This window comes from Geospiza fortis, unplaced genomic scaffold (assembly GCF_000277835.1).
Source record: "Geospiza fortis unplaced genomic scaffold, GeoFor_1.0 scaffold194, whole genome shotgun sequence".
NCBI lineage: Eukaryota > Metazoa > Chordata > Aves > Passeriformes > Thraupidae > Geospiza > Geospiza fortis.
In genome coordinates, this window is record NW_005054322.1 from 7,215,570 (window position 1) to 7,232,299 (window position 16,730).

At 38.0% G+C, this 16,730-nt stretch overlaps 1 protein-coding gene across 1 annotated transcript in view; it reads left to right on the forward strand.

Moving 5' to 3' along the window:
- Nucleotides 1–16,730, forward strand: part of TRPC4 (transient receptor potential cation channel subfamily C member 4) — a 131,327-nt gene that overhangs the window by 84,598 nt on the left and 29,999 nt on the right. The window contains exon 4 of the mRNA XM_005420798.2: nt 9,728–10,064. Coding sequence (XP_005420855.1) covers nt 9,728–10,064 — 337 coding nt within the window. The remainder of the gene's footprint in view (nt 1–9,727; nt 10,065–16,730) is intronic.

The following is a 16,730-nucleotide window of genomic DNA, read 5'->3' on the forward strand; positions in this document are numbered from 1 at the left end:
TTAGATAAAAACACAGCCAAGTTAAACAAGAGGAACCTAAAGATAAAAAGCATTAAAGTATTTGAAGAGAAAGAAAAGCAGATTATGTGACTATATACATTCTGTTCCTAAGTATTTGTGAAACTGCAAAGCCAGATCTGCACATTAATAGAGAACTTTCAACAGAAAAATATGCAGTTTATTTCTTCATTTAGCTTGAATGCTTTTGAAATCAGTCTCTGTTATTATTTTTTTCCCTTCTCCCTCTAATTTTGCATTCAGTCAGCCTTCAAATGAGTGTTATGCTTTCCAGGAACTGGATTCCCAGTGATTTTGGGGAACTTTGGCCTCTTCAGTTCCACGCAAGCTTCACATCATAGAGTCACTTCTAAAGAAACTGGGAAACCTTGGAGTTCAACTCTCTTATCTCTTGGCTAGAACAGTATAAGCATGGAGTCAAGAACAGTTACGCTTAATATCCATTTTTCACATGAAGATGCAGGATGGCACCTCATAAAGCTAAGTTAACAGAGTAAAATCTAAATTTGCCTAGCGCTAATGGGAGGTGATTACCATTGTTTTTTACAGAAAATATTTAATAGTGCAACAAAATATCCCTGATCCAAGGTTTCTCTTCACAGAAACAGTCAAAGAGCTTTAAAATGAAGGAAAGAAGGCATTGAAACTTTTGTGTTCAGGTTTCTTTCAAATAAGTCAATACCCTGCTCAAATTTGAAAGGACAGTCAACAAAGGAAAGTGGAACTAAGAATGACTCTCTACCTTGTTTTGGCCCCTGCAACAAGCTGAGCAAATGAGGAACAGGGCAGTCTCCAATGATGCCAATAGAAATTCTCACATGAGCAAGCAATTCCCAGAGGAAGAATCTAGATGTTCTGTTTGTTTCCATCCCTCACTCAAAGCTTTTCTTAGCTAATTTTTCTCCAATTAAACTCTTGCTGTGTTCTGTGCTTTAGTTGCTTTCAACATATTTGCAGCTCCCTCATGAATTTTGGTTGGTTTATTAATTAGCAATTTTTCCTTCCGGTGATATGGCAGCTAGGGAAGTAGACAAAGTGGTAGAATGTTCTGGATGTGAAGGAACTCACTGGTCCTGTAGTGGAACTGTAACTAACTTGGATCCTAACCCCTTCTGGCTGACCGGCTAAGGCGTGGAGGCCTTACCAATACAGGACACAAAACCAACTTGAGTGTAAGAAAAGTAGAGTCATAGAATGACTTGGACTGGAAACGAGCTTTAACTGCTAATTGCTCACTGGTCCAGAGGTGTGGGTTTTTTTCTTTTTACATTCCCTGTGTTGGTATATGAAGCTTTTTAGAATACATATTGATTTTGGTCTTGTAGAATGAACTTGAACTTCTGAGTTTATAAACAAAATGTGTTTATAGTCTCAGTTTATTCAGTGTTAGAATGAATAGTGAGAGAATGATCAGCCACTATTTCTATTCTCTTGAGAAGCAGTGTACTTTTTAGAAGTTATTGGTACAGACAGGAAACTTGGTGTCAGAGGTGTATGAAGAGTGCCTTGGGAGTAATAGGATTGAAATGATAGAGACTTAAGCAAATATGTACCCCGTCATATTTATCTTCTTACTTACTGGTGTCCCCAGGCGTTTTCTGCAAAGTTACTCCCTAGACCATGAATTCTAGCCTACACTGTTGCACAGGGTTATTCTATCTCAAATGCAAGACTTTACATAGAAATACCAGTTTTATTATTTGCTTGCTATGCATGGAAAATACACCAGCTAGGTGTGCAAGAACAGGGATTCAGTATAACAGAAGTAAGTTAATATTTTATTTTCTCTTCAGATACTTATAGGGCTTCTGTAATTGTTTTTCCTTACAAAGAAAATGTCTTGAATTATGGTGGTTCTAACACTTTCCCAGTGTGGTAGCTAGAAGTATTATACCAACATCATAATTCTGAAGTTCTGAGCTATTTTACACAATCATCCCAAAGCCCAGTAACTGATTCATTTTCCTTTACCGCTGGGAAGTCTAACAAAGCAATTCATGCACAGCTGGTTCCTAACAACTGCATTCTAGTTTTAGTTGCCATTGCCTTTTCTAAGCAATTAATCAGAATCACTGCAATTATAGATAAGTCTTGGCTTATTTAATAGATATTTAATAGGTTTTTTTCTGTACTGATTCATTTTACTGAGAAGGAGTAATGAATCAAAGTAAGAGCTTCTGCTTGTGTTGATGTAGCAAATGAGAAATTTTAAATGCTCAAAGCTGCAATATCATTAATCCTTTTAAAAAAGCATTTCAGTTTTTACTTTTCTATTTTCCTTTTGTTTCCTTCCTCCTCATATTTGAAGTTACAAAATAGAAAAATTAAAATAAAACCCCCTGGAATTGTATTCTATTCTTGGTGAGAGGAATGTAAACTCTGGATTTTATGATGAAGGCATCTGTGCTGTGAATTTGCTCTGCTACAGGGATGTGATGTGACTCAGGCTGCCCTGATCATATACAAGGTGGTGTCGTCTGGTGCTCTGATCCCGAGTGTCCTGGTTTTGGCTGGGATAGAGTTCATGTTCATCTTAGCAGCTGGTGCAGTGCTGTGTTTTGGGTTTAGTGTGACCATAATGTTGATGACACGCTGATGTTTTGGTGGTTGCTGAGCAGGGCTCACCCTAAGCCAAGGACATCTCAGTGTCCCATGCTCTGTGAGTGGCCAGGTGAAGAGAGGCTGGGAGGGAGCATGGCAAGGACAGGTGACCCAAACTGGCCATAAATACATTCCATACCTTAGAATGTCATGCCCAGTATATAAATTGGGGGAGACTGCTTAGGTGGGGCCAATCTGTGCTCTGGGATAGGCTGGGCAGCACTCAGCTGTGGGTGGGCAACCGCATTTTGCATCACCTGTCTCTCTTGGGTTTTATTCCTCTCTCTCTTTATCATTATTATGGTTGTTGTTTTATATTACTTTAGTACAATTGTTCAAGTGTTCTTATTTCAATGCATGTTTTTTACATTTTTTCCAATATTCTCTCCCACCCCACTGAGAGGAATGGGGTGGTGACTAAGCAGCTCTGTGGTATTTTGTTGCCAGCTGGGGGTTAAACCATGGCACCGAGTGAGCTCACTGGTCTCCTTAAGGACACAGCTGCAGATAGAGCTGAGTAAAAGTTGACCAGTTGCATCCAGCAGGAGTCATGATTATTGAGATGGTCTGCTCCAGCTGGCACAACATTTAGATGGGATGGACCTGAGAATAGGATTTGGTGCAGGAATCAGGGTTTCCGGCCTGAGGCAGAAAACACTCAGTATAACTGTACCCAAAGGAATCCAGAACGTGGTCCCTAGCTTTTGGAAAGGAAAATGTAGAGCTGATCTAGCCAGTAACATTAAAGCATTTAAATTGCAATTAAATGTTGTTTGTCTTAATGAAGCAGTCCTCACAGAGTAAGCACTGAAATTCTCAATTACAGCCTTTGGGGGAAGATACAGAAAATATGCAGTGACATCTCTAAAGGGAGAAACAATCTACCAAATTTAGGAGTCTTCTTAGGGAGATTGGGACTTGAATCTGTCATTAGTACCATTGCTCTTCACAACCAACAGATAGAAAATACTGACGTGAATTTGAACTTAAACTAAATAGAAGAGTTAACTTTTCATTAAATATCTGTGAAAATTTGTAAAATATGAAAAGTAAAGTATTCTTGAGAAAGAAAAAGCAATTGAGCTTGAGTCTTGTCAAAAATGAGATCACAGTCATTGGGAAGTGTGTGTGACAAAGCAGCAGACTCCAGAGCAAACCTTTCCTACTGGTGTGTCTGTAATGGCACTACAGCGCAGCACAACAGAGAATCTGGCTATGACTTCAAAAAAGTATTGAAAAGAAAGTCTATGATAAATGTTTTCAGCTGTTTCTTCCTCAAAAAAAGTAATTAATGTCATTAATCTTTTAGAGAATGCTATCAGAGATAGTTCTTTGTGCTACAGCATAACTCTCTTGTATATGTCAGAAAGGAAACAAATTTTCTTTGACAGCTTTCATTTCTAGATGACAAATTACATCCTTTTTTATATAACATACTCAACCACCTATTGATGTCAGAATGAGAATTAAATTTGGACCTCAGATTTTGTTAGACTGCTTTTATAAATGTAAAAATGAGCACCTTGTTACAAGTGGAAGTTTTTTATATCTTTTTGTATTTCATAATAAAATGAAATAAATACTTGTAGGTAACATTGTAGTACAGTAAAGAGCTAACAATGTATTCTCATGATACATTATTTATAAAATTACTATTTCTTTAAAGACCATATAGAGTTAATAGTATCAGTTGTGTTATTTCTTCATAATTTCATTGACTGAGAGACGTATTCTAGAAAAAACAGATTTAATCAGAAGTGAAAATTAAATTCTGTGTTACATATATTCTTGGATAACACTAGAATCAAGCTGTGTTATTATTTATACCAGATTATTTTTGTTGGTGCTGTGAATTTCTGTTTTTCAATGGTCTCAGGGAAGAACCAATTCCCAGCATGACAACTAAGAGAGTGAATGCCACAACATTTTCATATGGGCAGATTGTATGAAGGAGCTAAAGATGTGAAATCGGGAATAATCATGTAGCAAAATCCCTTGTGTGATTACAAACTGCTGGAAGCATCATAATGTGGAAATATAAACTTGCTGATTGCTAATTATGTGGAGACAATATCAAAGTCAAATCACATAATACTGACAGTAGAAAAGTTACTCAAGAATAGTAAAAGAATACATCCAATCTCTCAATTAAGGAAGAAAATTATACTACAGTGAAAATATTTTGGCATAGGCAATGCAGAACTGACAAATTAATGTCACAGAGTATTTCTATTTCTGCTAGTCACAAAATACTTGTGCATAATAGTTTTTAATTGTTTTTTATCTCTAAGTTCATCAGGGGACTTACATGTCTTTTTAGCATTAATATGTGATCATCTTATATGTAATGCCATCCAGTTATACAGGATTTGTTCTATGCTGGAGCATGTCTTTCTTCCATCCACTTTTACTCGTCCTTTCTAATAGAAAAGTTTCTAACAGTTATAGTATAAATGTGAATTGACCAGAGAATTTTGTCATTAAGAGCTTTTCCTTATTTTTTAATGCAGCGAAGGGCTTTTCAGTGGATAAATAAGAGTATAATAAGAATTTGGAATCAGTAATAAAATACATTAATCACAGGTTAAATGGTTTGATCTGTTTAAGTGTTACCTGTGAGTAATGTCTCTGAGACAGGCTACATGGGCAGTATTTCTACTATGAGTCCCTGGAAGGTTTCCCTGCCCACAGTTCCTGTATGCTCTCAAGTATTTACTTATGAAGCATGAAAACAGCGCCTTCCTCTCATTTCCTCTGGTCCTACACAAGAACCAGAAGGGACAAACTCACATTTCCTGTGCAGCTGAAGAACAAGACTGTAGGGCTCACCACTGAGCACACTTCTCTTCCATCAGAGTATAACTTTTCTGTGTTAAAACCCTTCCTTCATTTTTTAGTTAATGTAATAAATGTAGGTGTAACTACTGACTGTGTTTCACAGCATATGAAGACAATCTTTTGACCACAAAAATGAAATCTGTGAGAATTAGTTTGGACATTTTTAATAATGTCATACAGTTCATTGATAAATTAAACTTTAAAAGAAACTTCAGCAAGAGACTTAGCATAATTTTCCAAATATGAAAAAAATACTTTGGATTGGTTCATAGTTAATATTATATGACAAATGAAGCTCAGAACCAAAAACAAAAGTCTTCAGTGAAGAGCCAGATATTTTTGTTGTTTCAGGACATTGCTAACCAACCTTGCCAATGTGTTGTTAAAACACACCAGCATGAATATTTGGACCTTTCAGAAATGCACTATATCATCTGTAGATAAACACACTGTGTTGTGTTTTCTGTTATAGACCTTTGCTTGTGGCACTAGAACTGCTTCCAAATGCAATACAGCTCTTTAAATGCAGACATAGTACTTTTTATGCTTGCTCCATACCATACCATGAGTTGTTTCTTATATATTTTGTGTCAAGCAAGTAACTGAAAGCACATTACCAAGGCTGCTTTCTCTGACTCCAGACATACCAAATGCATTGTCTGTGCAAGTTTTCTTCTGTATTTAGAGGATCCAACCAGTGCTAGAATTCTCTTGTCACGGTCATATTTTCGAGAAAAGTTATTGCTGATTTCTTATGAAATTATTACTTTAAAAATTGTCTCTTCATTGTCAGGGATTTGAAAATTTTCTGCACTTCCTAAGAAACTTCCTGTGCCTCAGAACACCATTCTTGACACATTATACCTTAGCCACACAGACCCAACACCATAAAATCTAATATGGGTATTAGAAGACCAGGCATTTTTTTAAAGCCTACTCAGAAATGCTTTCTCTATTAACACTGACAGTTTTGCATATTAATCTGTTTAAAGATTAGAACTAAGCAATGCAGTGCCCACCCCGTTGTGGAGCGTCCTCTAGATGGTGCATTCAGCAAGGATCTCCTCATGTCCTGAGGTACCTCTGCATCAGTTCTGGTCTGCCCAGTTCCAGGGCAGCCCAATATTTGGACATTGGAAAAACTCCTGCCTTTTACTTAATTTTCTCTACATTGCAAACAGGAAAATAAATTCCTTTTTAGATGTGCTTGGCAAGGAGCAGGTCCCCTGCGTCTTTCACCAGGCTTTGTTAGCCACTGGCAGCTGTTCCTTCACATAGCTCCCCAACACTGTGAGAGTGGCCAAGGGTATTTAGAAAGGGGGCACAGGCAAGACTTAAGCCCTGATTACTTTAGGTGAGGGGATTTGTAATTTCTTTCATAATATCTTCCCATTCTTTAGTAATGGGAAGATAATATGAAGAGGAGGAAGCAAACATGGACCTGGCACTCTCTGGGGAAAAAAGAGAAAAATATTTTATTGAGGAATGACTCACACTTTTTCACTAGTTAAGCAAAGCACCTATCTGTATCTACTCAAGCTAATTAAGTTTTAAAACTGTTTTAGAGAAAATAAACTTGGCAAAAGCATAACTTTGAAACCATCTATTCTGACCACAGACGCTATTATTCCAGCCATTTGTACCTTGAAAGAAACAACCTGAAACCTTGAGAATGCATTTTTCTAAAGGAGGAGTACATTCTGTTGCTCTTCTTTAAGGATATTTTCAGGATCCTTACAGTAGGAGTAAATTTTTTTATCTTTCACAACAGTCAGAGGCAGCTTCACTGCTGGTGTCTGGTAGGCAAAGTTGTCTCTGCTAAAGACTCTGACATTTCATTAATGTACACCAGGTTTGAATGTGGCTGAGGTAATCAATTCTGACAGGATCCAGACATATATAGAAAAATGCATGCTGATTCTCATTTCATTCCAATCTAAAGAGCATTTTTTACTAGTAGTAATCCCAGTGATTTTACAAACAGTTTGAGGAGTTACCTGTTTTTCATCTCCAAAGGAGCTTGGTTCCTGTGGTTATAAGTATTATCAAGATAATGTAATATCCCAAAATAGGTGCATTTGATTCGAGTTAAAATCTGAAATTATTTAGTGAAAAAATACAATTTTGTAATAAGGGAAAAAAGTTTCTGCATAGCTTTACAAAGTATTCAGCCAACGGTTTAATCCACTGTATGTATGTAAGAGACTCATACATGTGTGAGTGTATTGGGGTTGCATGGCAAGATTTTGATAGCTGGGCTGCTTAAATGAGATGCTGCCAGAAGATAACCCCCTTTCTCCCATGTTCAATGCCAGATACTCCAAGATGGACATGCTTCTGGCCAAAGTTGAGCCCATCTCTGGTGATTGTAGTGCCTCTGGGATAGCAGATTTAAGAAGAGGAAAGAAGTTAGTGCACAGGAACAATTTCAGACAGGGTACTAGAGAGTCAGAATGTGTGAGCAACACAACTCTGCACCCAGGTCAGCAGAGAAGGAAGGGGAGGAGGTGTTCCAGGCAACTCCTCTGCAGCTGGTGAGGATGACCATGGTATGGCAGGCTGTCCATGGTGGTCCATGGTGGAGCAGAGATCCACCTGCACCCCTGGGTAACTCCGCACTGGAACATGTGGCTGCATGAAGGAGACTGTGACCCACTGGGAACCCTGCACTGGACCAAGCTCCTGGCAAGACCTGTGGTCCTGTGGAGAGAGGAGTCCAAGCTGGAGCAGGTTTGCTGGCAGGACTTATGACTCCATGGAGAACTCATGCTGGAGCAGAATGCTCCTGAGGAACTGCACCCCATGGAAGAGACCCAAGCTGCAGCAGCTCATGAAGAACTGCAGCCTGTGGGAAGGAGTCATATTGTAGAAAGTTGTGGAGAATGTCTCACGTGGGAGGAACCCCACAGTGGAGTAGGGCAAGAGTGTGAGAAGTCCTTCCCCTGAGGAGAAAGGAGTGACAGAGACAAAATGAGGAACTGACCACAGCCCCATACCCATCTCCCTGCACCATATGGGGGTAGAGATAGAGAATTCAGGAGTGAAGTTGAGTCTAGGAAAAAGGAAGGGGTGAGAGAAAGCTGGTTTTAAGATTTGATTTTGTTTCTGATTATTCTGCTGTGGTTTGATGGGTAATAAATTAATTACCCCAAGTTGAGTCTATTTTGCCCATGACGGTAACTGGTAAATGATCTCTCCCTGTCCTTATCTTGACCCACAAGCCTTTCCTTTTATCTTCTCTTTTTCCCCTCCCCAGCTGAGGAGTGGAGTGATAGAGCAGCTTTGCTGGGCACCAGGCATTCAGCCAGCATCAAACCACCAGAGTAACAGGAGGAAAATGCTTATTTTCTTTTCTCTCTCCTTTTTTTTTTTTTTTTTTTTTTTTTTTTTTAATGCAGCTCTGGCCCTGTGATACATATGTTGCTTCTATTCTATGCCTTTTATATCAGGTCTTGTGTGCTGCTACTCTGTCACCCTTCTAAAAGAAAACATTGGGGAAATAGGGACTAGTGATCAAAGAAAAGAATGACATAAAACCTTGATATATACTTCGTTGAAAAGCTACCTGAAAAATATTAAATATTTACTTTGTTTTGGTGAAATTCAGTTTTAAGGATCATATTTTAAAAAATCTCATCATGGTAAAAGATAGACCATAAAGTATCACACAGGATAAGTGTATCCTGACAAGGGTTAGTGAAACACTGGGGAATGGTAGTGCTTAGTTCGCATTGTGTAAACATTTTGTAATGCATCTGTAAGAGTTTTGTCAGTATTAAAGCATGTAAAGCTGATTTTTAGAGAATTAGAAGGGAACATACTGAGAACAGTTTGTTCATGGCTGTGGAATTCAGTTTCATTGTTTGCAGACCTCAGTTGTGCTCCTTGGTTTCTACCTCATATTCTGTGAATTCTCCACAAACGTTGATTAAATAAGAAGTATCTGTGAACTTGCTTTTCAGTTTCAAGTCAGGTTTTAAAGTCCACGTATTTAGCTGTCCGTTATCTCTTTGTGTACTCAACCAATGTAGAAGTGAAGATTTATTGTGAAAAGTAAGTGTTTGTTTCTGTGCACTAACTATACTTTTGGCATTGAAGGAAAGGCAGGCTGACCCAGCCCTGTCTTACTGGTACAATCAGTATGAGTGAGATTGCACAGGCTGTGGATTTATTTTAATTTTTTAAATCTCTATCTACTAAAGATACATAGAATGAAAAAACTTCACAGAGATAGCAAGAAACTAACTCTCTTCCTTTCTTCTCTCTGTAGTTTGTTGCTCAGCCCAACTGCCAGCAGCTGCTCGCATCCCGCTGGTACGACGAGTTCCCTGGATGGCGGAGGCGACACTGGGCAGTGAAGATGTTGACATGTGTTGTGATAGGACTCCTTTTCCCAGTCTTCTCTGTGTGCTACCTGATAGCTCCCAAAAGCCCATTGGGGCTGTTCATCAGAAAGCCATTTATCAAATTTATCTGCCATACAGCATCGTACTTGACTTTTCTGTTCCTGCTGCTGCTTGCCTCTCAGCACATCGACAGGTCAGACCTCAGCATGCAGGGACCCCCTCCAACCATCGTCGAGTGGATGATTTTACCGTGGGTCCTGGGTAAATGTATTACTAAAGAAAATACAGTGAAAAGTATTTTGAGCACTGAGGTTTTGCCAGGCGTTCCTGAGGCAGGATACAGCAGAGTTCTGTCATGAATTATTAACCTACTGAAGCAGGCAGATGGTCCAGCTCCTCCAGTGCTTAGCAAGAGTAGTTCACAATGTAGACAAACAGTAGAGTTTCAAAATCCAGAGTGTCACCATCTGATAGATTACAGTGAGGAAAAACAAAAGATATTAAGGATTTCTTCCTATGATTATGCAGTGCCCTGAAACATATATGTTGTTTTTCTTTTTAACATCTAATTTCTCCTGACCAGAAATTGTCCTGGTTCTATTTTTTTAATTTGTTAATCTATTTTTAAAAATAATCCCTTTGCTACAAGAACTATTTTTTGTATTGGAAAATGAGGCATAATATAATTTCTGTAGTGTTATTACTAACCTTAGTTACCTGTAGTATGCTACTTTCTAAATGACAGATGCACCTATTGCAAATAGAGCTGATCAGCATTTTCAAGTGAATATTTTCATTAAAATATGTGCACAGAATATTTTTTCAGTGCAAGAATTTGTCACTCAATTCAAACCAAATATCCTGTGCCAGAAAGAATAGAAAAATTCTGTAGCATTTTTAAAATAGAAAAAAAAACTTAACTCTTTATCCTTATAGTTTACAATAAAAAAATTTGGGCTGGGATTATTGAAAGCCTGCTTCGTGTGGGCCTTGTCATCCTTAAAAGTGATCCTTCCTGTGATCCTAGTATTATCCTAGGTGCTCCCTAACTTTGCCTGTCTACCCTGCTGGATGGTAATTTCTCTCAGTGTGCTGTGGTCTCTCCCCTTTTTCTTATTCTTAGAATCAACACAAGCTGGAACAGGTCAGGGCAAATATATTTGTCTAAAATAAAATTATAGAAGGAAGGACTCAGTAGTCTTGACTGCAAGAATTTAGGTTTGGTATATTCATTAAAATTGTCATCACATAGACAGGTACCTGAACAAAAATTTCTGAAACTTTGGTGGGATTTTGATACCATTACTTCTCCCAGAGCTTCTCATTAAGATACTGTATCTTCCATTTTTCCCAAACATGTGGGTTTCTTTAGAGCAACGTAACTGTCAAGGCTTTTGGCCCCATTGATCCTATATAATTTACTACACAGTGTTGAATTTGTAATACACTAGTTGGTTGTGCCTGTTATTCTGGAGAACAACAATTCAGTGGCTTTTCCTCTGCATGTACCTTGGAAGAGCACTGTGGGAAGCACAAGGCAGGTGTACATCTGCTTTTCATTTATAAAAACAAGCATGCAGGACTGAAAAGCCTGTCTATGGTTATTTGCCGGCACCTGTCAGAAGGACCTGCCTTCCACGGGTGAACTGCTTTTTGGGATTTCCCCCATGGTAGCACAGCAGTGCTCACCACCAGCCTTCTCTGTGGGGTGTGTTTTCCTTGGCTGGGTAAATATTTTTAATACATTAAAAAAAGTCAAAATCTAAGATTATTGCAAAGAAATTATTCAATCTGGGAGGTTGTCTAGACTGGTATTTCTTACAGACAAGTCAGACTAAGTTCTGTAAGCAAGATTCACATTTAAATATTAAAAGAAAAATTCCCTCCAGTTAATTTTCCCAGTATTTTACCATCAAGAAATGAGAAACTAGTATAAAAACTATTATCTTTATATATTACCTCCTTAGAAATAAATGCTACAATGCTGAGGAGGAGCAGGAGCATCTTCTGTGCTGTGCCATGCCCAGAGGAGGTATTAGTAGCTTTTCTCTCTGGCCTTCAGAAGTAGCAGGTGGTCAGTATCTATTCAGCTTTCACAGTATCCTGAGGCTAAAGGATAGTAAGAACAAATGCACAGCTGACATATAGACCTTGACATGCCAAAGTGGATTTTGTCATTTACCTGTCTTTTAATAGAGCTGAAAGAAAGAGGCACAATTTGAGAAGGTCAAGAGCCAGTTTCGGTAGCAAAAACAATTCAAAAATTTTAGTGACCAGCTCCTTTCCAGAAAACACTCGGTGGGAAGAAGAAGAATCTCTAATGCCCTCAACCTCTGACATAGTTGTTTACTTAGGAAGATGTTTAAGTAACTCAGCATCTCAAAGCACTTGTTTGAAGAAGCAATTAACCCTGAGAATTATGGTGTTTAAGATAACTATCACTTCTAAAAGCAACATTAATATTTTCAGCATAAACTCATATGCCTGTGCTGAACAAACCCTTCATCTGCAAGCAGTACAGATCAAGTCAAGGGACCCACTTCCATAAACAAAAGTTCATGAGCATGGATGAAGATCAATGTCTTGACACCATTGGTTAAATAGCTTGTAGTCAGTGTAGACTGTGCTGTTCAGAAAAGCCTTGCCTTCCAAATCTCTTGCATCCAAAATGATGCATTTTGCACACTGATCTCCAGTGTTTCCTAACTAGCAGTTTCCTGTTCCAGTTTCACATTTTCTGTGTTCAGCTTTCAGGTTTTGGTTGCTGTAGTGCCTTAGCCCAGCCAAATAATGAGGCCTTAGATTCACCCACCATAATTTAAGGCAATTCATTTGGTACCTGATTTCCCCATACCACTGAAGGACACACACATCTCCACAGGACGTTCCAGCTCACAGCATGTGTTGAACATGTCTATTTCAGCTTTTTTGTTTGCATATTTAGGTCTTTTTCATGTTATGTTTTTCTGTTTGGTTGATTTTTGTTGAGGGGGTTGTTTTTCTTTTTTTTTTGATGGATTTTTGTTTGGTTGGTTTTTTCAGTGGTGGTGGTTGTTTTTCTGAAGGAATGAATCTCAGCCAAACCCTACTCTTTTCCTATTCACATACATAAAAACTGTAGTCTAGTCATCTTTTAATAAAATTAGTATTTTTCTTAAGTTCTTATCAATAAGCTAAGGTTTGTTTCCAGGCTGCAATGTAGTTTGTTGTCTAATCTCTTCAAATCATAAAATTATGCAGTAACCTTAAAAAGAGTAAATGAAGCACTCTTCAAGGGAGACTATAGCTGAGGTACATAGAGATACTTTAGCATTTTCTGGTTGTAAACAAAAAAAAATTATTATTTAAGTAAAAACTAGTGTGGCTCTAGGGTTATAGCTCTTCTCTGAAACCAACATGAGTTGCAGGTAAGTACTTCCTTGGGAAAGGATATCCTGCAGCAGCAGGATGTCAAAACTATTAATATTTTAAACAATAGAACTTTTTTGTTTTTTCTTAGTTCAAATAGCTCTGGTTGTAGTTTGCATTTTAATTCAATCTCTCTTAATATTCAGAGAAGAAGAGCTCACTGTTGCAGGTTTGTCGTCAACACGAAATCCAAGACACAAATATTTCATGCAACTTAAGAAGTTTCAAGACTGTCCATAGTAACCTGAGCTCTCTAGTGATCAAATAGTAATTAGCATTTGCCAACTACTATGTAATAGAAGGCTAAATGTGCATAATTAGCACATAATTAAAAGTGTCACTAGAGTAGGAAGCTCAGAGGGAAAACTTGTATTGGGCTACATTTCCATGGAGACTATCGATTTTACATTTTAAAAGTCTCTTGAGGAAACTTCTGCATTAATTTTGTCTTTTACATGATTAGATGATTACACAAGTGGTGCTCCAGTATTATGGTGATTATCTGTGGAACAGTAAGTCAGTGTTACAAGGCTGTCATAACGTTAAGTAGTTGTGGAAAAAATTTCTCAGTAAGAAGAGTCAGAATCTCCTGTCCTTGCACTTAAATAAATCAGAAACAAGCTTTGGCTCATAAAGAAAATTAATTGTCATCTTATTACTGGCTGTTGGTTCACACTACAGAAACATAGGCCTATTTACTATACTTGAGAATCCATCACCATTGAAAAATGAACAGGAAAATCAAGCGTATCATCTTGGGAAAAAAAACAAGGAGGAACAGCTTTTTCTATCATCATATTCCCGTCCAATTGCTGTGTCCTCTGAGCATGATAGCAGTGATTCAGAGGGAAAATCCAACAAGACCTTTCTTCACCCTCTATGTGCCTTGACTGCAGCTCATGTGAGGCTGATGTTGATCCCTGTACGTTTGTCATAGGTGTTTTTCTGCCTTAAACCAAGGCCTCAAACCTAGCAGTGACTGTACTAAGTATCCTCACAGTGGGCATTTGCTTCACCAACAAATGCTACAAAATTCAGAGGAGAAAGGCATCAACTAGAAAAATTTAGAGTTCAAAAGTTCAAAAATTTAGAGTGGTTAAAAGTTCCCTGCCAGTTTTTCAGGATGACTGTAGCAAAGCAAATTTTTTAGAGAACTTCTTTGGATGAGTTTTTTGCTCTTTTATGGTCATATTTAAATGTTCATTTTAATTGCATTGTTCAAAAGCCTGCCTGGAGCAGGATTACAACCTTACATTATCTATTGAACAATATGTTCCCCATCCTTTCTGTCAGAATGGTTTATACTATTGGAGTACATGAATCTATAGAGAATGTGGATGTTTGGGAACTGTGCAAAATTGCAAACATTTGTGGTTAGCAAACTGCTGGTGGGATGTATGGGAATGTACAGTCTTGTCACTCCTTGGCACAATGTACATCCAAACTGATGGCACAGCAAGACACTTCACAATAACTGTTCATAGAGGGGGCAAGTACAGTGTGCATCATCTTCTAAATTAGGTCAAGAAAGTGTTGTGTAAAAAATTAAATATTTAGTATGAACTAACATGTTTCAGGGAGCAGATATAGAGGGTAATATGGCTGGCAAGATGAAACAGTACATAACCAGTAGTGACAAAACTACCCCAGACAAAGCAGGAACACAACTTCTTTTTAAGGAAGGATAATGCACATAATGACCACCAAAGGCCATTAAATCCAAACTACAGCTAAACACAGGCTAACTGCAAAGACAGGTTCACATTGTTCAGGTTCCTGTACAGTCAGATCTTAATTCCCCCAAGGATGAATATTTCACAGTCTCTCTCTCACAGTGCCCGTGTCTAGCAACTGGTAAACTTTTTCCCTGATACTGTTAGTAATGCCACAACATACAACCATCACTCATCCTTCCAATGTACATCTCTAGAACAAGTCTGGCTCCAGCTCTTTGGAACCCGCAATTTCATTAGTGGATGGCAACAACATTACAGAATCACAGAATATTCTGAGTTGGAAGGGACCCACAAGGACTGTCTCCTAAGTGAATGGCCCATACAGGGATCAAACTTACAACCTTGGCAGTATGAGTACCATGCTCTAACTTTTTCCTTGGGAAGTACTTTTAATGGTGCCTCTGGCCATGTCGTTCCCACTTTTTTACCTGACCTGACACAGGACCCAGACACTGCACAGTTTTTCCCCTCACAAACAGGCATTTACCCATGGGGAAGCCAGAGGTGTGTGTTTGATTTTGCCCATGTTCTCTTGAAATAGTTGTACTCTGTTAATAAAATATGCCCCAGAGAGTGGAAGTCCCTGAATTATGCCAGGGTGCCTCTTGTTACCTTCATATACCTTCAGCAGAGATCAGTTCATTAGCCCAGGTATAAAACAGAAGTGCTATATTAATCCTCATCAATACTCACTGAATTCCCTGGAAGGACTTTCCTTTGCTTCACTGGGCTTTAGATCATTATCAGCTTGTCTCACTTCTTGTATCTGTGAAAAACTCTACATCACATAGCAGAGCAAAGTTGATTTTGTCAGTTAAATGGTTTCACAGCCCAGCAAAAATATGTTCTCCAAGAAACATGCTAAAAGGCAGTTGTTGATCTTGGCATGCAAAGATTGACCCTGAGGAACCTCTTGCTTCCCATCACTTAATGGTAAGGAACAAAAATAGCACAGAGCAACCAACCTTTTGTGGGAAAGGTAAGGCCAAAGTTAGTAAGGGATCCACAAAACTTTTTGAACCCAAGCATAGTTCAGGATATTACCTTTCATATCTCTCTGACAAATTTTGATGTTATTGTTCACAGTGAGAGTTTAATCACAATTATAATTATAAACCACAAAAGGCAGTGTTTTAGAGATGGCATAAATCTTTGTGAATTTCCGCCGTTGCTGGAAAATGTTTTTTGCAGTTGCTCAAGTTTCAGTACAACATAAAAATTTAGACAGGCTGTGTCTAAGTTTTTTTTCTTAGAACCTAAAACGCCTCCGAATGGATTTCAGAGGGAAGTTATTTCTTTGTTGTTTGTTTCTTCTGCATGAGACTGAGAGATGTGTTCCTTAAGAGTAAAATTACAGCTCTAGGTAGCTATAAAGGATCAAACAGGATAGAAGCAGAATGTTTTCTGACCAGAAGTTGTCTGCCAGCACTAAAACATACTCTGTTTAACCCAAGGCTTTATCCAAAGGAACAGAATTTTTGTAACAGTGTTGAGCTGCTGCCCTGCTCAAAATTGCAAGGTTTGCCATCAGTATTAATTTATGAAAAGAAAAGCAAGTCCACTTTTTTGAAAAGACATTTCAGAATCTAATATCCAAAGATTTCAAGACTGGAAATACAGCTTCAAAATCAAAATCTATAGATAAAAATAGAAAATAAAAGCAAATCTTATCAGTGTATATTTATTGATGTGTATGTACATTTATCATATGCAGTATGTAATATCTATTACTAAATTCTTAAGGATTTTTTAAAAGTGCTATAAGAACTTTAATGAAAGATGT